This window comes from Danio aesculapii, chromosome 1, assembly GCF_903798145.1.
Source record: "Danio aesculapii chromosome 1, fDanAes4.1, whole genome shotgun sequence".
NCBI classification, from domain to species: Eukaryota; Metazoa; Chordata; class Actinopteri; order Cypriniformes; family Danionidae; genus Danio; species Danio aesculapii.
In genome coordinates, this window is record NC_079435.1 from 58,553,951 (window position 1) to 58,577,333 (window position 23,383).

Here is a 23,383-nt window from a genome sequence, read left to right on the forward strand (position 1 = left end):
TGGTTACCACCTGAAGCAAACGCGACGTGTTAGCATAACATTTCAATAAATGTTAACTTTTAGCGCTCACAAAGAAGTTCTGTAAATATAGCTGAGGGTCAAATTTAAGAAGGATATACTAGAAAAAAAATGCTCCTCGTGTACTAGTGCTAGTTGTGCTCTGTTGTAGATGGTGTGTGCTCATAGTTGGACCAGGCTAATGATTCCGCCCATTGGCTCCTGACAGCTCCGTCTTTCAGCAGCACATTTACTGCGCTCTTTTTGAAGGTCCTGTGTGAAACATTCCCCAGCCGCGCGTGTGTGTGATGTACAATCACTTCAGTATATGTTTCTTCATCTAAAATCAACGCTGTATTCACCAGAAGTCTTCCAAGAGCAAATCAACACGCGTTTTCCTTCAACGGACATCATATTTCTCAACTGGTCAGCTTCAGGAGATGGGGATGCGTGGAGTTTTGTTTTATACATTTTTAGCGGTTTTCACAGATCTGTGTCGGGGGACTTTAATGGATTGCGAGGAAGTGCGTAAAGTTTTTCAGTTGAAACAAATCGGACCTGCAAAATCAATACCTGACACGCCGAGAACAGGTAAGAATTTGGCATGGCAGTGATGTGCTGGATCTTCATAACATGGGTTTTATAGCCGCTTGGTTTTGTTTTGTTTTGACCACACTTGATTTGCTAACTGTTTAATATTAGCCTAAATTTCCCTAAACAAACAAACAAACAAACAAACAAACAAAGGTTTTTATTTCTATGACAAAAAATCCCGTCCAAAATTGTAGACTTTTTTCTGAGGCGGAAGTCTTGATATCATACCTAAAGCTGATCGACATTCAAACTAGCGAAACCTGCCGTTTTTCTGGTATACACACACTTACAAGTAAGCTATATTAATACCTTGTACGATATTGACCTAAAATATGTAGACGCTTGATATATGAACTTCAAAATGACGCTATCAAGACGGTTTACTGAATTATACCCTTGGGGCGCGTTTACCGGCTTTGAGGTAACGTTAAAGGGATAGTTCACCCAAAACTGAAAATGCTGTCATTTACTCAACCTTTACTTTTAGTCATTTAGCAGACGCTTTTATCCAAAGCGACTTACAAATGAGGACAAGGAAGCAATTTACACAACTATAAGAGCAACAGTGAATAAGTGATATAGGCAAGTTTCAGGTGTGTAAAGTCTAAGAAGCAAAGCATTTGTAATGTTTTTTTATTTTATTTATTTTTTCACTTGTTTAATTCAGTTCAGTTCAGTTCATTTTTTTCTGTTAAACACGAAAGAAGATATTTTGAGAAATGTTGGAAACTTGTAAACATTGACTTCCATAGTAGTTTTCAGGTTGTTGCTACATCAGATACGGTTGAGGCCAGAAGTTAATTAAAAATGATTTATGTTATTTATTGAATTTCCCATTAATGGATTTTTTTAACGTCTACCCCAACCCTAAACCAAATAGTCACTGTAACGTAAAAACTTGAGTTACCGAGTATTATTTGTTATTTCATAAATTACCCAATAAATTGTATTCTTTAACATCTACACCTACCCCAACCCTAAACCCAACCGTCACAATAACGTAAAAACAGTAGTTATTGAGTATTATTTATGTTATTTATTAAATTACCCAATAAATTGGATTTTTTAAACGTCTACCTCTACCCTAACCCTAAACCCAATTGTCACAGTACTGTAGAAATGTTAATTATTGTTAGCGAAACCTACTGTTTTTCTCTTATACACACTTACAAGTAGGCTACTTTGTATGATATTGACCTAAAATATTTAATCGCTTGATATATGAACTTCAAATTCAAAATGATGAAGACGTTTCACAGAATTGTACCCTTGGGGTGCGTTTATAACTTTGAGCTGGTAACGTTCACCCAAAACTGAAAATGCTTTCATTTATTGAACACGAAAGAAGATATTTTGAAAAGTGTTGGAAACTTGTAAACGTTGACTTCCATAGTAGTTTGAGAATCTTTTCAGGTTGTTGCTAGATCAGACACGTTTAAGGCCAGAAGTTAATGAAAATGATTTTTATTATTTAATAAATTTCACATTAATTGTATTTTATTAACGTCTACCCCCACCCCAACCCTAAACCCGATCGTCACAGTAACAAAAAAACAGTAGTTACCGAGTATTATTTGTTATTTAATAAACTACCCAATAAATTGTATTTTTTTAACATCTACACCTACCCCAACCCTAAACCCAACAGTCACAGTACTGTAAAAATATTAATTATTGTTAGCGAAACCTGCTGTTTTTCTCATCAACACACTTACAAGTAGGCTGTATTAGTAGGCTACTTTGTACAATATTGACCTAAAATATTTAATCGCTTGATATATGAAGTTCAAAATAACGCTATCAAGACGTTTCACAGAATTATACCCTCGGGGCGCGTTTACCGGCTTTGAGGTTACGTTAACATTAAAGGGATAGTTCACCCAAAACTGAAAATGCTGTCATTTACTCAACATTCACTTGTAACATACATGTTTAATTAATTAATTTTTTTGTTAAACACGAAAGAAGATATTTTGAAATATGTTGGAAACTTGTAAACATTGACTTCCATAGTGACGTTAGTTTCAGAATGTTTTCAGATCAGATACAGTTGCAGCCAGAAGTTAATAAAAATGATTTATATTGTTTATTAAATTACCCAATAAATAGTATTTTTTAGCCTCTACAGACACTCCAACTCTAAACCCAACCTTCACAGTAACATAATAAAATGATAGTTGCACAGAGTATTATTTATGTTATCTATTAAATTACCCAATAAATTGTATTTTTTAACATCTACCCCTACCCTAACCCCACTCATCACAGTAATGGAAAAACAGTAGTTACCAAGTCGTCACCTTAGAGTTATAAGGTTCTATCTGACATTTTTGTCAAAATTGTGTTATTAACATACTCTTATTAAATGACAAAATTATTTACATTATGGGATATTTTTTATAAGTTGTTTACATTTTAAGACTTTTTATTTTGAAAACAAATGTTACACACATACTGTTTGCTATATGGAATGCAAAAACTTTGAAGATCAATATCCCAAAGTCATTCAGAATGCAGAGAGAACCTTATAATTCTAAGGTGACGAAGTATTATTTTTGTTATAAATTACCCAATACATTTTATTTTTTGACGTCTACTTCTACTCTAACCCTAAACTCAATCGTCACAGTACTGTAAAATATTAATTATTATACAGTGTCATATAAATTTATGCTTTATTGATCATATATCCGCAGATGATCCTATGTAGACTTTCAATTGATTTGAATTAGCTTTTAATATCCTTTAGGAGTGTGTCCAAACGTTTGAGCAAAAATGCTTCAAAAACCTTAAACATTCTTGACTTCCATAGTAGCTAGGCCTATTTGTTTTTTCTATTATGGAAGTCAGTGATTACCAAGCGGCAACCTCCCGCTCTCCCTCGGGAAGCCAATACGGAAGTAACTGAAACTGCAATTCATCAAAATTCCATTAGTCCTGGCTCCATAATAGAGCAAATTGCAATTGAGCCCACTGTTAGAATGGCCAACTTTACAGTAGAAAAAAAGGTGTTTACAGCCTGGTACAAAGAACCATTTTGGTTCATATAGCTATTATTACCCTTCATGACAACTGTGAGGGGGGTGAATTTTTTTATAACTCATCCATTTGCTTTATATTAGGTTATATTAAGTTTGCATAATTAAGGGCTAGGCCACTTGAGTGACAGCTAGGTCTCGCTGGTCGTGTCACTTTACCTCAGCTGAATCCGGCAGATTAGCCGCTGATCTCAGCATATTCATCGTATTTTTGTGTTGTTTTATGTGGCTTTACACAGTCAGCTGCCTTTTGGACTTATTTCTTACAATTATCAGATGATATGAGATGCTGTGTGCACTTAATTGTGCTCACAAACCATTCATGTGGCCTCATTTCCCATGTGAGTAAAGTTATATACTTGTATACCATCTCTATAAATGTATTTGTTTTATTTAAGATCATTTATCATTAATAATTTTCTTTAGACCTGTAAAGCACTCCAGAATGTGACAGATTGATTAGCTGTAGGCTCTAGAACAGTCATCTGAAGCGTTATCATACAGTGTTATGCTGGAGTTCATCAATAGTCTTGCATTTACTAACACACACACTATATCTAAAGTGTTTGGAAGTAATTCGCGTTTTCCTCCTGTAGAAAAACGTCATAAGAACAATGTTTAGTCGCTCAACGTATTACTACAGTGTTTTTGAAAGTCTAAACACTTTACTGATATAGTGTACAGCCAAGCACATGTGGTCAGAACACAAACGAGTCGCAGGTAATGAAGTATCAAGCGTTTCTCCCAAAGTAAAGTCTGTCTGCCAGGTCTAAGCAAAGTGCCAGCAGGTGTCTGTAGCTCCGCCAACTCACCGCCTCTTTGCCCTTTGGTATCCCGCCGTGGGTGCGATGACACGCGAACAAAATGGCGACGATTGGCCGCGCCTACTTGTAGCTTCTTTTGCGCTCTTCAGAAACCTATGGGTGACGTCACGGATACTACATCCATATATTTTACAGTCTATGGTGATTACATGTTTCTAATCCAAAATCTCATCTTTTTTTGTTCGACAAAATGTCTCTGAATCCACATAATTGTGAGTAAGTGTTCAGTTTGGGTGAACTAGCTCTTTAAAACTCAACTCTCTGTGTGGACATGAATAGCCTAGCTTTTTAAATAAACACCAGTAATGAATAGTGCTTCATGGAGCAGTTCTAGCATCCTAAAGTTGTGTCGCTTCCCTCGAAAGACTTCAAAACCAAAAGATTTGCTGTTTACTTTCACGAAAAAACACTTTCACTGAAGGAATTTGGAAGTAGTTCAGAAAGGGGCTGGCAGTTTTTCGAATGCATTCATTGCTTTCAGGATTTGTACACGGCATATCCTGACAGGAAATTAAGATGAAGTGCCCTTTGAAATGTTTTTAGTAATATATTTTTACGTTCGAGTGCAGCCTCCACCATCTACTGACGAAAAACAAAAAGATCAAATTCACTTGGCATGTTTTTTACCCTCAAGCTGAGACGCTTTCTCAAATCAGAGATCAAGTGGTAGGCTATACAAGGTCAGACGCTCTTGAATATTGCCTTAATTAGTCACAAGATGATCTTTTGTTTGGTTTAAACAGCTGTCATATAAATCTCCCAGGACTGTTTAGGTTTGTGAAATGATCTTTGTCAGGTTGTTTGGATAATTGTCCCATTTTCCTGTTGCTCTTGTGATGTGAAACGAGTTTGGTGACCTCTCCAATAATGAACGGTGGTGGCTCATATCAGAGGGCAGGAGCAACCTCGAACTAGTTAGACAAACTTTACTGCGTTAATGGATGGTAAGTGGCTTGAGGAGAACAGCTTGTGCAGTGTTTCCCACAGAGGTCATCAAATGGAGCTCACTTCAAAGTGCTGCTTGGAAGAGGTTTGTTTCGGAGTTTACAGGAATTTAGAGATGCGGTTGGCTATTAAAGTTTTTTGTAGCTCAAAGAAAACTCCATGAAAGGGGTTTATGTTCGTTGCTCATCCTGTACTCCAGGCGTTTCGGTGGGGAGCAGTTAAAATCTGAAGCTCATTGTGTTCAGTTTTGCTGTTAAGAGATGAAATATGCATTAAATGCAAATCAAATCATAAGGGCTGCACGATATATTGTTTCAGCATCGATATTGTAGTGTGATCATTCGCAATAGTCACATAATTTATATTCAACTCAGTTCATCCTTATTTCTGTAGCGCTTTTACGATGTAGATTGTGTCAAAGCAGCTTAACACAGACATTTTAGTAAATTGAAACTCCAGTGTCACTCCAGATTTCAGAGTTGAAGTTCAGTTTAGCTCAGTTCAGTTTAATTTTCACTGCTTAAAGTTCAAACACTGAAGAGCAAATCCATTGATGCGCAGCTTCATGAGCAGTGGCGAAGAACAAACTTCACCAATTGACGAAAGTGAAGGAAAAAACCTTGAGAGAAACCAGGCTCAGTTGGGGATGACCATTTCTCCTCTGGCCAAACTTTCTGTGCAGAGCTGCAGTCTAGGCACTGGAGGCTAGAGAACGCTGGATGTCCATCAGCGATGTGTTTTTAAGGCCTGTGACTGTATATGTATTTATTTATTTTTGCATATTGATTTTAAAAGCAGTCAGGCATACAAAATTAATCATGATTAATTTTATCGAAACATTTTTATTTTTATTGTTCAATTACTGTACCTGATTACTGTTAGACTCAGAAAGCGATATTTTAATTGTATCTTTTTCCTTTATTGTATTCATCTATGCTTGTAGATAGTTTATTAGATTTTGTGCAAATGAAATCCCCTACAGAATCACCCCAATAACATTAAGTACATTAAGTAATCTGTTCAAATTGTACTTAAGATTTTTGGAAGTCAACTTTTATCTTATCAAAGTCTAGTCGATGACGGCTAGTTGCTGGTGACGTCATCAATAAGACACGAGGAAAATGTTTTGCAACATGCCGCAATTTGTGATTTACTTGAAGAAAAGGAGGCAGTTTGACAGTTTAAAACAGCTCAACATTACCATTGACTAATATAGTGCTAAACAAATGCTTTGTCAACGCTCAACCTCAATACATTACAGATATGCTCACTGAATACAAACCTAACAGATCACTCAGACCTTTAGGATAATATAAACTAGAAATTCCAAGAGTTCTGTAAAATCAGGGTGAATCGGCTTTCAGCTACTTACATGCTAGAATCATGCCAATAACATGCTAATTCATGCTAGTAACATGCTAATTCATGCTAGAATCATGCTAGTTACATGCTAATTCATACTAGAAACATGCTAGTAACATGCTAATTCATGCTAGAATCATGCTAGTTACATGCTAATTCATGCTAGAATCATGCTAGAATCATGCTAATAACATGCTAGTTCATGCTAGAATCATGCTAATAACATGCTAATTCATGCTAGAAACATGCTAGTAACATGCTAATTCATGTTAGAATCATGCTAGTTACATGCTAATTCATGCTAGAAACATGCTAGTAACATGCTAATTCATGCTAAAATCATGCTAGTTACATGCTAATTCATGCTAGAATCATGCTAGTAACATGCTAATTCATGCTAGAATCATGCTAGAAGCATGCTAATTCATGCTAGAATCATGCTAACATGCTAAATCATGCTAGTAACATGCTAAGTCATGCTAGAAACATGCCAATTCATGCTAGAAACATGCCAATTCATGCTAGAAACATGCTAATTCATGCTAGAATCATGCTAATTCATGCTAGAATTATGCTAATTCATGCTAGAAATATGCTAGTAACATGCTAATTCATGCTAGATTCATGCTAGTAACATGCTAATTCATGCTAGAAACATGCTAGTAACATGCTAATTCATGCTAGAAACATGCTAGTAACAAGCTAATTCATGCTAGAAACATGCTAGTAATATGCTAATTCATGCTAGAATCATGCTAATTTATGTTAGCAACTGCCTAGCAACCACTCAGAATACTTTAGCCACCGCCTAGCAACAATTTAGCAACGCCTTAGCAACCACTCAGAACACCCTAGCAACCCCCTAGCAGCACCTCAGCAATGACCTAGAATACCATAGCAACCGCCTAGCAAAAACTTAGCAACCACCTTAGCAACCACCTAGCAACCACTCAGAACACCCTAGCAACCACCTAGCAACACCTCAGCAACCACCTAGCAACACCTTAGCAACAACCTAGCAACACCTTAGCAACCGCCTAGCAACACCTTAGCAAGCACTCAGAACAACCTAGCAACTGCCTACCAAGAAACATGCCAATCCATACTAGAAACATGCTAACATTTATGTACTTATCTATGCCGACTGTATCAAACTTCATAAAAACTGCTTCAGTTATTTACACTTTAAAACGACTTCAAACTTTTAGACTCTGCTTTTCAAGCCACCATAAATTTTGTCCTCAAACTTTAATATCTAGTTATTTGTTTTTATTTCTCTTGTACTTGTTTCTTTTATTCCTGATTATGTAAAGCACATTGAATTGCCACTGTGTATGAAATGTGCTATAGAAATAAACTTGCCTTGCCTAAATTATTCATCTCATTTGACCACTATGATCATGCTCACTAGAAAGCTGCTCAAAATCCTGCTTAACTCAGGCGTTTTCCACGGTCACTGCTCATTTTGTTTATCAGACATCTCCTTAATGCACATCTTCATCGCGATCACCGGGATTATGTTTATACATGCTATGAAGTTTGTTACACCTCAGGCGGCTGCACACTTCACAGTTCGCTTTGCGTACTTCACGACTAATTCACAAAATATGTTACAGCATCTACGCTTTGAAAAGGACCTAACTGGCATCCGTTTAACGACTTAAAGTTCACATCAATCTTTGAAAAATAACCTTAAATAATTCGAGGGCAGTTTCATACAGTGAACCACCTTTGTGTGTAAAGCTGCCATGTAGTTCAGGTCAAACCACATGATCTTCTTAGCGCGACTAGTCGAAGTCAGTCAAGAAGTGTCATGGCAGAGCATTAAAGTCAGCTAGTCGTGCAACCCCTAATTCACATCGCTATATATCACAGAATACCTAAATATCGCAATGCTGGATTTTTCTAATATCGTGCAACCCTACACTGTAAAAAATGGCCGTGATTTCAACGGTAAAAAACTATAAAAATGCTACAGTTCAAATCTGTATCCTGGTTAACAGTATGTTTCCTTAATATATACGGCGAATAACCGTAAATGGACTTTCCCAGAATTCCCTGCATGGCACATCACTTTTTATGACATTTATGACACTTTTTTGACATTATGGATCTTTGTAGTTGTTTCCCCATCAGTTCTGTACATATATACATTATATGATTTATGTTACGTCTAATGTTGATAAACTGTTTATTTCATGACTTTAATTTTATGCGTGTTACCATACTGGTGTTTAGTATCTGTGTGAATGACACTGAGCACCTTCTATATACTGATACACTTTTCTGCTTGTGGGAAAAGTTGGTTGTGATAAGCATTGGTTCATTATGTAACTTCCTCATCACCACCTGCATATGGCTGTGTTAACGTGTCTAACTGTGTAACAAAAGATGTGTAGATGTTGGTAATTCAAAATACAGACATATTACCTCTATAAATTAATAATATACGGTAGTTTACCGTAAAAAGTTTGTACCGCATTTTTAACGGTAAAGTATTGGCAACCCCAGCTGCTGTTTTTTTACCGTAAATTTTACGGATTTATTTTTTACAGTGTACAAATCATCCAGTATTTATTTAACAGGTCGATATCTTGACATTGGTAACAAGTTCAACTTTTTTTTTTTTAGTTTTTCAGTCAACTTGCATAATAATTCGCACGCCAATTTGTAACTTTTTGATTTAGTGACGAATTTGTACGATCGCATTTGTGCAATTTAGTATGTTTTGTTTATTCTCCAATGACTGTTGGGTTAAGGGGCAGGGTTTGGCTCCACGCTTCCTTTTTAAAATCATACATTTTCATATGACTGAACTATACGAATTTGTATAAATTAGGCAGTAAACTGACAAAACGTAAAATAGTTGTTTCCTTGTGAGATCAGGATGAATAATTACCTTTAGTTGTTTTAAGTGAAGTTTAGTTATAAACTAATTTCGAGAGGATCACGTGCTTATGATTGCTAGCGGCTGGATCCGCATTATCCAATTCTCAGTGCACCAATCAGACGACTCCTAAGCTACTACAAATACCCTGGGTTACGTACCACCGCTATCTTCGTTTTGTAGAATCCCCCCATCCACCCCTACTCCTCCTTCTTCCTAGATGGGTGACACGGTGGCCCAGTGCTTAGCACTGTTGCCTCACAGCAAGAATGTCTCTGGTTCTAGGCTTTACCAAACCAGCAGACATTTCTGTGCGGAGTTTGCATTTTCTCCCCGTGCTCACGTGGGTTTCCCCCGGGTTCCCCGGTTTCCTCCCACCATCCAAAAAACATGCAACATAAGTTAATTGACTAATCCAAACCGGCACTATAGACATGCTCCTAGTAAATGGTTATCTCTTAAGAGCAATCACTGGCTGTTCATTGGTTATTACAGCGGGGGAGTTCTCGAGATCTACCTGAGCTCAAACTCCCCTCTCGCCTTGCAACGGGAGGGAGCCCCGGGCTCGAGGATCTTATGAGCTCAGGGCTCTCTCCCGGGACAGCATGCCAAACAAGCTTATAATTAATCATCAGCTAAGTGTGAACTCTTGAAATATGGTATTGAATGTGGTTTTTTTGTCTTTAGTAGGGATTTTCTCTCTGTATTTAATGATATATTTAAAAGAAACCCCACTGATAAGTATATTTTTAGGTTTGTGTATATTTATTAGCACAAACAGCTGCATGTTTTTATGCATTCTCTCTTTTCTGCTATATAAATGTGTTGAGACTAGATAAAAAGTTTGAGATAATTAAAAACATTATGCTCTTTTTTTCCTTTGGCCTCTTATACTTTGACCTTGCTCTCTACTTTTTCAAATTACTGTCTTTCCAATCACCGCATTTCTTTATGTTTTCATGTTATACAGCTACGTGTTTAAAGCCTTTCTTTTTCTTATGAGTTTGTCATACAAAATGCAACAAAGAATAAACAAGACATGGTGATGCATGGTAAATCTGTCTTGAAGGACACGCTTTTTATTGCAGTTTTCTGAATGCGCTCTGCTTCCAAACGTGGACGAAGCCATTTGATGTGCTGCGCTTTCCAGGTCAACCGCATGACCCCTTGTTAGGGCTTTAAAATGCCAAATAAACTGACCACCACAGTGAGGGAGAGAATAAAAGATTTAAAAATAGTCGCCTTGACGTTTAAATGATTCCGCAATAAGTCTTTATTTCTGTAAGTTAGCATGGACTTGCGTGCCAGACATTTTTCTTGGAAACTATAGCTGTTGTAATCTTAAGGCCATGGTTGAAAACAGAACTGAACGTCTTTCCTAAATGGTTTTTCATTGGTTCGCTCAGAGCCCCGAAACACAGATTTGTCAATGCTGGAAGACTGAAAGCCAAAGCCTCACGCTGCATTTGTTTTGGTTTGATCAGTCTTGGGTTTTGTGGTAATTCCCTTTTTAATGCCTTCATGCTAGAAAGTTCTGGGGGTCTGAGAGGCTTCAAAGAAGCAGGAACTGGAGTGTTTTCTTATATTTGAGCATTGCAATGTGGTAAAATTGTCAGCAAACACGGGCCCACTGGAAGAAAAAAAAATGCCTACATTTTTTTGAAACCTAAAACACACTTGCGCACAAAATTCATTGCCGTTTTAGTCTGACATAAACACCAAGTTAAAGTAAAATATAAACAGCTTCCTTCTCACTAGTGGCTTGTATTTCTTTTACGATAACTTTATTGGTTTGAAGATTTCAAGCTGATATTGAGTTCTTCTCATACACATGGCAAATATGCCAACACACAAATGTGAATTTCAGGTATTTACAGTGCTCCGCATAAATGAGTACACCCCAGACAGATGTGACATGATGTGACACCCCCCCCCCCCCCCCCCCAACGAGACAAGATTTTTACACCATTTTTAAGAAATCTTCAGTGAATGTGTATTGAATGTGGGTTTTTTGTCTTTAGTAGAGATTTTTTCTCTGTATTTAATGATATATTTAGAAGAAACCCCACTGATAAGTAGATTTTTTAAGAAATCTTCAGTGATGAAATACATGAATGGGCTGAAAACAAAATCACGTAATGCAAAACTATTTAGGCGCTTTTTTGAAACAACTTGTAATGAATGTTTACTCTAATTAATCCTAGACAAACACTGCAAAATATTTAAATATTTGAATAGAAAATAGATTTTTATTCAACTGCAAAAAATCACAAAATGTAACACATTATGCAATGTATGGTGTATGGTAAAGTTCGCCTGAATTAAATCTGTGAATATCAGGATACTGTGTTTATGAAATCAATGAAATCCTACCAGCTTTGACATCATGCTGCTTTGTTTACTGCAGTAACTAAGGCAACACTGTTATTTCTGCAGTTCTATTGACCTTATTCTTCAATGCTGAAGTGCGCGCATTTTTGCGATTGTTTTAGAACTTCCGATTCAGTCGCCTATTGGAGAAATGACTAGGAATAATAAATGGCAAAAAACGGTAAAACTACTTACTCTACAAACAAGTGTTTGCATTATAATACAGACAAAGTAGAATAATATAATAAGAAAATATCAGTTTTCAACACCAAGCAGCCAAACGAGCTGTTTTTAACGTCTAAAAATGAATGGAAGTGAATGAGACTGGAAGTTTCGAGCCAAAATGATTCAAATGGCTGCGCACGCTCGTACGCAAAGAATAAGGTGAATAGGCATCAACTTGCTGAATTAGCTAGATTTAATAGATTTATTCAGTATATGAATCATGTTTTAGTTTTGGATTAATTTCTTACATTAATATTTAGTAAATATACTGTAAGTTAAAATCTCTCCAGTGTTTACGGTTAAAAAGTGGTTATAAGGTCTTAAAATGTATGGAAATAGTCTTAAAAAAGGTATTAAAAGGTATTGAATTTCACTCTCTGATTTCTGTGTTGTCTTGTGATGATATTTTTATAGCTAACTTGCAAAATGCGATTTTATCAGCAATTTTTTATTAAAATAAAAAGAAAACATTTGATCATGATCATGCTAAAACTTGCAAAAAATAGTAATAGTAATAGAGTAATAGAGCAAGTCCAGCATTATAGATGTGACATTTGCAGTAAAAATTCTAAATATAAATTCATAGAGAAAGTAAATGTTAACATTAGATTGAAACATCTGTTTATATATTGCAAAACTACTGGAGTTATCGGGTCAAAAAAATATCAGTCTGTAAACTTGTTTTGTACTTTAAATGAGGGAAATAAACATGAGTTATGGATGTGACCAAAAAGTCTGGGAGTTTACAGTCTACAAAATACTTTGTAGACATTCTGTGAATTAAACTGCACAACCCAAAAGAAAAAATGCTAATTAAATGGAGAAGGGTTGGCTCTCTGTAGAACAAACATGATTGATTTGATTTTATTTAACATGATTGCATTTATGAGGAAAAAACTCTGTTATGGATGTGACGTGTGAAATTGGCACTTGTGTGTCTTTGGTTAATCAAAAATAATAGTTTGAATACACTGACAGAGACATTTTTGAGTATATTTACCGCTCTGTAAAATACAAGCCTTTACAAAAAACATAGAAACGGTTTCGCTGTTTTGGTGAAAACGTATTTTTTTAATGGCAAGTTTGACATTTGCATGGAATTGCTCAATAGTTATTTTTCGGAGCTTATTAAATAATTAAAAAAGCTATGAAAACGTGCAAACATTTAGACGTTAAAACACCACGAATGACTGAAACTTTGGCGGAAATTCTGATTCTCATCGGCTGTTATCCTTTTATTTTGCAGCTTGTTCAATCTTCTTATTTAAAATGAGCTGAAACAACACAATCAACACAGCCTGTTGTGAACACGTACTCCTGTATACATTTCTGGAGAGCGCAATTCATGTAGCCAGAGCTACGTATGGCTGCATTTCATCTTTTCAACGAATGCTACGGGGCAGTATTTCTTTTCGCACTTCCAGCTGACCGCTTACCTCCATGTAGACGGCTTTTCCGGCTGTTACCAGTTTGTCCAGTAGCTCGGCATGTACGTAGGAGGATTTGAGACATTTGAGAGTGGAGTTGATCATGACAACAGGGTTCAAGTCTGGCGAAGAATAGTTCCAGAAAGCAGGTAAAGCAAAAACAAAAGCCAGAAAATAAACAAGTAAATAACAGGGTGAAAACGTGGTAAAATCTGAAACTATTGGTTAGGCTTAGGGAATGGGGTGGGTGGGGCATCGATCAGTTGGTCGGTCGGTCAGTCAGTCGACAGCGGCTTCTGGTGGACAACAGCAGGTGGGAATGGTAGTCACCAGAGAAATTTGAGATCTGAAAAAAGTACACACAGCGATCTGTAACAAAAACTGCTAAAAAGTACCTCCTGGGATGTATTTTGCACTCTCCAAAAATGCATATAGGGGTACGTATCAATAATGAGCTTGGGTTGAACACAATTCTTGAGATTTTTTTTTCTTCTTGAGATTTTTTTTCTTTCTTGAGATTATTTTTTTAATATATTGTGCAGCCCCAGTTTTAACTGAGAGAGAAATATCCTGAGTGGTTTGATGTTATGTCAGCTAGCAGATTATCTGTTTGTGGGACGTCCTATACACGACTCCCTTTTTTCAGTGGTCTCCAGCAGTACCCAGACCTCACAGCCTGTTGAATCATGTGAAACCAGGGTAAAAAAGGGAGGGTGTAAAGTTCACAGTCGGATGGGTTTATTCTCTCAAGTGATCGCTCTGAAACATCTAGCTGGTTGTGCGAGTGCGAAATAAACACTTCCTGGGGCGCTTTCATTTGCTTGTAGCGAGACAGAGATGAATTCCTTTCCTCAACGCCATCTCCTATGCATCTTGCTCAGGAACTCAAAACATTGCGTTGCGGTGTGCTGATAGTGTCTTTAGCAACACTTGGCTCGTCTCAACTTGTCAGGTTTTCCTACAGCTATAGACCCCCAGGTGCTGTCAATTGCACTGACCTTTTTGGGGCAGAAAAGTTTCTTTTTTTTCCTCCTGTAGCATTACGTGACGTTTTAGTGGGTTAAGAATGTTGATGGTTATGGATATCAGCCATTTCATCCTGCTGCAGCTTGCACAATGTTGTGTGTCATGACACCCGGTGGGGGTGTGAGTATGATAATGAGTGGATTTGTAAAAGTAAAGAATAATGTGACGCATTGGAAAAGATGGAGGGAAATAGGCTGGACAGCAGGAAATATTTCTGATTTCTTGCTACCTAAAATTAAATGTTTTTGGCGTCTTGTCTTAAAATCTGCAGCAATGTTTGTGAGAGATTAGGGCTGGGGGATTAATCGACAAGTAATCGAAATTGACATTCAGAACCAATAATAATTTTTGTCGGTCAATTTTTTTCAATTACTTACCTTACCGCGAGTGGAGTCACGTGACCCTGCTCTGTTTGTTACTATTGTGTTACCTTGCAATACATTGACTATTGACGAAGCTGCGCCAGAGATGCGTTGAGGCAACATACTTTCCATTACATTAAAATAGTTTACATTAAAAAACATTTGCTTACAGAAGATGCAAGAAATACAGTTTAAGCACATATTTTACCCCTTTTTTATGATTTAATAATAATATTATGGTTCTTCTGAGTGTGCCAGTTTAGGTTCAGTTCAAAACACATTTCAGATTTTTTTATTAAGTGTTAAAAAGTGTCATTTTGGGGGTGTGCACACAGGTTGCTGTTTTAGGGGTGTGTTGCTTCACATGAAAATTAGGCTGCATTTACACTGCAGATCTTGATGGTCAATTCAGATTTTGTGGCTGTATCCGATTTGTTTGATGACCTGCTTACATCATCTTTTAAAAGTGACTCGTATCCAATCGTCTGCATTTACACAGCACACGGCAAATGCGCAATGAACAAAAAAAAAAAGAGTGGGCGCTGACTAACAGCTCATAATAAAAAATGCTCTTTTCTCTATTCCTGTATGTAATCTGTTTGCAGATTTTGACAAGCTGTTTTACTATAGTTTATGACAGAAAGATTCTCATTTGTCCATCTTCTTTTGATATATAAGCTTTTTTAAACCGGTAGGCATCTTAATGTCATGTCCATGGCGTGATTTATGCATGTAATGTATGCGCTAGTTTTATAATATGGTTTATATTGGTTTTGTGGCGGACATTGCGCTCTCTCGCTCTCGTTAACATGCTTAAATACCTGTGCTTTATGACAATATAAAAGCTGTTTAAGTCCTCATGAAGGAGATTTAAGGTTTGCAACTCTGCTGAAGTCTGTTCTGAAATGAAAGTGTCAGACTTGACGTCATTCGCTATGGTTTTTAATGATGCGCGACTCGCATTGACAGGTGAAAATCCGATCTACCTGCTTGCACTGCAGACACGAGGGCACAGATCCGATTCATATCGGATAAATTTCCACATATGAACAAGGCCTGAATCTGATTTGAGTAAATCGGAATCCATGTGATTGGTTCCTGCTTACACTTACATGGGCCATATCCGATCTGTGCCACATGGGAGAAACAAATCGGAATTGAGTCACTTGAACAGTGCAGTGTAAATGCGGCCTAAATTCGACTTCCCGCCCAACATAACAAGGGGGCAGAGCCAAGAGCTCCCCACTCTGTGTTTGGCAACAGAGAGAAGCAACATGTGTGAGATGACCAGTATTCAGCTGTACGACTCGGACAGACACAAATGATTTTGTACTCTCCGCTTAGTCTTAGTATAGTTTTACAGCCAACTGTGTGCTAGTTTAAAGTGCAGAACTTGTACACCGAGACTAATAACCACGCACACTGAATTAACTTTGACTGAGGCACCGGATGCGCCGCTCAGAGCCGGCAGAAACATGAAGTGTCCCGAATTGTGGCTGGGCGCCGCAGACAGCCGCCGACTTGAAGCGCTGTTGTGTGTACCCTGATAAAAACCTATGTTTAGAATTCTAAAATGCATGGCACTACGTAGTGAATAAGTTATTTTATTAAGAAGAGATACTGCTTATTTTCTATTTTTAATATGAAAAACATTGAAAATAATTTATTTTGTTTCCAAAAGTGCAAGTTATTAATTTTCACCTTTTTTTTTTAAAATAAGAAAACAGTGACTGGTGGTTTAGTCAATGTGTGTTTTAATTTTAGTTGTTCAACGCTGATGTTCAATTATAATCAAAGATAGTAGAGAGTGTGTGTTTCCTTCAATTATTTTAAAGGGCACCTGTGATGAAAATAATCTTTTGTAAGCTGTTTGGACAGAACTGCGTGTGGGTATAGTGTGTCCACAGTCATATCGGGGTGATTTAAAGACAATAAGTCGATTTTTAAAATTTCCTGACGTTAAAATAGCATCCAAATCCCCCCATTTTGAGGCAACTTGATGTAGGAGTTCAGTTTACCCGCCCACCGAAATAATTGACAGCTGCTTATTAACATGTCTCCATAGTAACGCATATAATCATATCAACAAGACAGGACGTGGGCAAAGCAACCAGAAATAAAAGATCTGTTCAGTTCGCTAGGATCATCAATCATCATCAAATGTGATCAAGAGTGAGTTTTACTAGTTTAACACGTTTAAAACAGTGCACGTTTGTAATTAATAACAGCAGTCATTCAATCATTATTTTTTTTTACAGTGACACTGCACAAGCCAGTTAAATTTCTGGTTGATTGGTAATTCAACTTGGTATGGATATCAGAAATTTCTTTGTATACAGAAAAACATAGTATGTGTGTGAAATGTGAATGCTATTTGTTAGTTAGTTAGATTTACTCATCACCACAGCTGCATGTCAGAACAATTATAAAGAAGACGCTTCAATCCCGGTTTGTGGACATTAAATCAGGTTTATTTTGTACATTAACATAACAGACATTCATACAGCAGTGGAGATTAACCTGTATCCTGTCACATTTGCGTGCAAAACGAGTGCAAGGCTAAACGCACGCACTGTCTATGTGTGTGTGTGTGTCTGCTGTGTGTGTGTGTGAACTTTATAACGACATTGTGTGTAACTCATCGTTGCAACTCCACAACAAATACATCAAATAATCATTGGGAAAGATCCTACTGTAGGATTTCTCACAAACATTACATAAGATCAGCTTCATTCATGTCTGTCTGTTGTCTGAGGCAGCCGAAGGCAGAGATTGAAGCATACTGACAGGCACGTGGGAACGGTAGGTGGGGAGGACTAGCATTAAAGGCACAGTTCACAAAAAACGCTACCTGATGCTTAGAGCTATAATATACAAACTTCTGAAAGCTATAATAAATAATCTGATGGGTGTTTTAAGTTGAAACTTTACAGACACATTCTGGACACACGAGAGACTTGTCTTAAATCTGGAAAAAGTGGTAAACTAGGTGCCCTTTAAAATCAAGTAATGCATCCTTCATTCAAAAATCTCTCACTGGTAATGTTAGCGTATTTACTGTACGAAACCTGTCAGTGAGCTAAGAGGCCAAAAAAAAAAAGTAAATAAATAAATAAACAAACAAATAAATAAATAAATAAATAAATAAATAAATAAATAAATAAATAAATAAACGAATAAACAAACAAATAAATAAATAAATAAATAAATAAATAAATAAATAAATAAATAAATAAATAAATAAATAAACGAATAAACAAATAAATAAATAAATAAATAAATAAATAGTTCATTAATGGTAATCGAGTTAAAATGTTCAATTAATTGAGATTTTGATTTTAGGCCAAATCGACCAGCCCTATGACAGAAACAGACAGATTTTTGGGAGATTCAGAGCAATAAATTAGATGCATTCTTGTTTGTTCAATACTGTTATAATTTGTTCTACAAATTTCTATTATCTAAAATTAAGCTCCTTTTTGTTATTCTCACTATAAATCAAATGAGCCGTTCAAAACCTGATGCATCAAGTAACCTAAAAAATAATAAGAGCATGCATTTTCTGTCATGTTTAGTACAAATTTAAATTAATCATATGTTTGAAAAGAAATACTAAGGGTTAGGGCTGCACAATATATTGTTTGGGCATCGATAATGCAGTGCATGTATATGCAGTAGTCACATCGTAAGATTAGATCATTTGATAAATATTAAAAGATAAAGATATTATTAAATATGGTTTGATTGTTCAATTTATGTACCTGAATAATTTTAGACCAAAAACCCTAATGCGCAGTTTATTTAACTTTTATCTCTGCTCTGTTGTAGTTAAATTTGTTTGTAATTTATTATAATTTATGCAAATGCACTGCCTAGAAAAATACTCGATCATCCCAATCTATCTAAATGAATAAAATCTTTCCAAATAGAGCTAATCAATTAATCTGGTCAAATTCATCTCAATATTGCAATAAATATCACAGAAAAACTAAATATCACAATGTCAGATTTTTCCATTATCCTATCCAGCAGCTCTAATAAGGGTGTTCTCCCACTAGGCTATCCAAACCGTGCCTGTGGTTGTTTGACCTCCAAATCCTCAAACAATTGGAGATATGTGCCCAGAGCTACAGTTTTGAGAACTCAGAAATATGTACCCTGGGCTATATACGCTTGCAGGTTTTCTTTTTACAAATCCACTAGAGGGCGCCATGTACATTTTTGACAATCTCAAATACATTACTGGAGGACATTTTCTCAAATGTGCCATTTCTCATAAATCCACCAGAGGCTGCTTTGTATATCAATCTCAATCTCAGCATTCTTCTTGCACACGTTCAAGCATTGTTGTGCATAATATATCTGCTTTATTTTGACTGACCTAGGGATGACTCTAAGCATTTTATACTGTCCTGCATCTAATGTATGTTGAAGGGTTTTTATGACGTGGAATCATATAAAGAATTGTTATTAAAAATTTGCCAGAGACAAGTTTGCTTGTTTTTTTTTATCCTAAATTATAGTAAAAAGTCAAATGTAACACAGCATGTTTTTGTTTGTTTGTCAGAATGGTTTCTATTGTATTTGTAGTAGTTTACATTTTTTCCCCATAAAGATAAACCATGAAGCTGAATAAAATATATGATACAGTGCGATACGATATGATATGATACAATATTGCAGTAATGCAATATTTGCTATTTGTATAGCGCTTTTCGCAATAATTATTCCTCAAAGCAGCTTTATGAATGGTGCACATTATTACATTACAATCAAATTTAGAAAAGTTAAGGTCATTAGTTATTAATATTAATAATTAACCAGGGCCCTTTGTTTTTTGCGATTACGCTATCGATTCGCTGAATCCAACACAAAATTAACAAAAAGTCGCAAATTTTTGCGATCCTGCAAAATTCCTAATTTAAACACAAAATAGGCTAGGCCAGTGTTTCCCAACCCTGTTCCTGAAGGCACACCAACAGTACACATTTTCATCCCCTCTCCCTATTCAAATACACCTGAACCAAATCATCAGAACATTAGAAGAGACTTAAACCTGAAATGAATGGTTCAGATAAGGGAGACATCCAAAAGATGTACTGTTGGTGTGTCTTCAGGAACAGGGTTGGGAAACACTGGGCTAGGCGACCATCAACCGTTTTCTCAGAGAATGACAAGCTGTCACACGGATACAAGTTTTATTTATGGAGAAAATTACACCGCACTGCAGTGTTTGTGTGTTCTGTGTTTGTCTGAGATAATTAGTCAACTGAAATAAGTTTATTCCATACAAGCTGAACGCTAAGTTCTTGTCACATGACACATGGTGTGCTTGCAGCATTCATTCAACATAGTGTGTCTGGAAGGCGCGAGTGCGTCACACCGCTTACACACGCAAGCCACGCACCTCCATTGGAAGTAACAAACTTGCACAAACTCTAGACAAGACGCGATATGTGAACTGCCTCTAATTGGTCGCCGTCATTTGAGAACTCCAGCAGTTGATCTTATTGCACATACATGCTGGATTCACCTGATTGTGGGGTTGTGCATTCACCTGATTTCCCGGTTGTGGATCCATTCCTTGGCAGTTTGTGGGTCCTTCAATGGGCCTTTTCCCCATAGCAAATAAACTTTCCAAAGTTTATATATATAAACTTCTTTATTTTTTATTTTTATTTTTTTTTATCGCAAATTGTCTGCAAATTTCTGGTAATTACCACCACAATATCAGTCATTTTTATCGCAAAAAATCATCAAAAGGAAATTGTTAAAAAAATAGAGCGTCTGATTAACTAGTGAACCAGTAACTAATAGCTTTTAATAGTTATATATATAAACATAGTTAACCTGCAGTTATATAGCATATAAGTGATGTCTGTGTACATGTTCAATGAAATGTATTTGTGTCTTAAGTGTTGTTTTTTACATTATCACCTTAATAACAAATAATCTTTGTTCTTTTACAGGTTCAGACCTGCAGGTTTGCTCATCCAAGAATCTAACATGCTGCACCAAAAAGATGGAGGAGCGTTACCAGGTGGCGGCCCGGCGGGACATCCAGAACCTTCTCCAGATCTCTAGCTCCAGCCTGAAGTTCCTCTTCTCACGAAATGTGGCTGCTTTCCAAGGTTAGTGCGCTGGTTAATCATGCGTGGATGGTTTATCTACAACCTTAGAGCAGCTGGTAGTTTGTGGTGCTCTTGTTTAGTATGATGTCAGCTTGTCTCCAAACATTAGTTGTGCAGTACAGTGTTGTCAGTGTATATTTTTCTCTGAGACTCACAATATGTGATTAAGTTCCCCGGTGGCTCTCCGAGGGCTTAATTTAGCTCTTTCCACTGTTAATTTAGGTTTTCAGATAATAGTTTCACTGATGAGCTCTACACTAGGATTATTGTTTCACAATACGCATTTTCTGTCTTAAAAAGTTTTACACTAGGCACAAAAAAGTTTGTCTCAGGACTAGACTTGTGCCGGTATTCGGTAATGCGATAAATCACGGTAATGAATATGCACGATATTGTTATCGCGGGCACTTCAAAATACCGTGAAAAATAATAGATCCGAATTTATATTCTTAGAACGCGCCTTAGCTTATTTTCCATCAACCGCTTGAAGAAACACTGCGTATATGCTGCGCAGAACTGATGCGCACTCTGATGTAAACAATCCCCACATGTAGAAGCCTTGTGTGCAGGCAGTGCGCGCCGCCGCTGCCACCGCGCTATAATCCTCACACGCAGGGGCGGGCTGGCCATCTGGCAAACCGGGCACTTTCCCGGTGGGCCGACGTACTTTTTGGGCCGGGCTGATCATCGTCTTATGATTTGATCTGCCCATAAAAGGCTTAGCAGCCTATCGTTTTTTTCTGCCTTATTGATTGACGCTGCTGTGATCTGTGACTCTCTGAAAGTAGATGCTTTTTTTCCCGGACAGACAGACCGGGCCGGCCCATGTGACACTCTGCAGCCCATTGGCTCTTTTCGGTATTGACATTGGGCTGGCCCAATCACAAACTCCTATTTTGGACTCCGTGTGAGCGTGCGTCGTCTGTGTGTATTTGTCAAAATAGTCGAGGGTCAGAGAGAAGAAACGCAAGGGAGGCGCAGAGAAATCGCGGGAAATACACCGGCGTTTCATTTAGCGATTCTGAAAAGTTCTCTGTTCATTCTAGTACACGGCTAAAAACGCAAATCACGTGACCACACAATCTCTGCCCAGAGCTGCAGCCACTAGTTCAGCGGGTGAGCATAAACCCCAGGTGAGAGTGTAGTGCTTGTCAGACAGTTCATCTGCTGGGTGATCTCATCTCACTATAGTTGTTAAACGTGATATTGAATTCATCTTGTTGTCTCTATCTAACAATTCTTATGTCTTTTGAATCACTTGTTCTCAGTTAACTGTTTTGGCTGAGTGCAAAGATAAGCTAATATATTAATTTATGTAACCACATACACTGATTCTGCACATTGACTGATTGCTTACCTTTATCGTTTAAATTTAATGTACGTTATACTGTTATAATGGCCAGTATTGGTTATTAAAACTGATATTCTGCAAAAGAAACAGTGTAAATCAAATATCAAAATGAAACAAATTTGACTTGTATTATGTTTTCATTGTTTAGATAGTGAAACAGCAAGCAGGATGAGGTGAAAGAGGTTAAAATGTAACACTGTTCCCTTTGAAGATTTACCCATGCATTAGCAGGCAGTTTTTGTTATGTTTATTATTGAATATAGGCTGAGTGAATAGTGTATTGAATAAGCTAAATTGACTGTAGTGTATGAGTATGTGTGAATGAGTGTGTATGGGTGATTTCCAATATTGGGTTGTGGCTGGCAAGGCATCTGCTGCATAAAACATGCTGGAATAGTTGGCAGTTCATTCCACGATTGCTGATCGAAGACGGTTTCCCTTTGCACATTCACTTTGATATAATTGCTCAAGTTTATATTTATTTGTATTTAAATGTTTGAAGTACTTTTAGTTAATTAAAAAGTTATTAAAGTTACTAAGTTGACGAAACTGAAGTTTTTTGTGTTTTTTTACCTGTTTCTCTAGTAAAATTACAATATCGTGATAATACCGTATACCGTGATAAAAGCTCAGTCAATTAATCGCAGCATGAAAATGTGATACCGGCACATGCCTACTCAGGACAAAGATATATCCCTATTGAAACCCATTCAATGGTATATTTGCTTCCTTTTTACTGGCAAGGGTTCAATATGTGAACTTAAAAAAATGTTGAATTTGTAATATTTTTGCAGATTTTTTCAGGTTTGGTCTTTTTTTAGCAATGCAGGCAGAACAGAATAAT

General features: G+C 36.8%; 1 protein-coding gene across 2 annotated transcripts in view; it reads left to right on the plus strand.

Annotated features, from left to right (window-relative positions):
* Nucleotides 1-225: 225 nt before the first annotated feature.
* The window catches only part of gpc5a (glypican 5a), a 351,674-nt gene continuing 328,516 nt past the window's right edge, over nt 226-23,383 (plus strand). For both annotated transcript variants that reach the window (XM_056463250.1, XM_056463258.1), the window contains exons 1-2: nt 226-588; nt 21,027-21,188. In XM_056463250.1, coding sequence (XP_056319225.1) covers nt 438-588; nt 21,027-21,188 — 313 coding nt within the window. In that variant the 5' untranslated portion in view covers nt 226-437. The remainder of the gene's footprint in view (nt 589-21,026; nt 21,189-23,383) is intronic.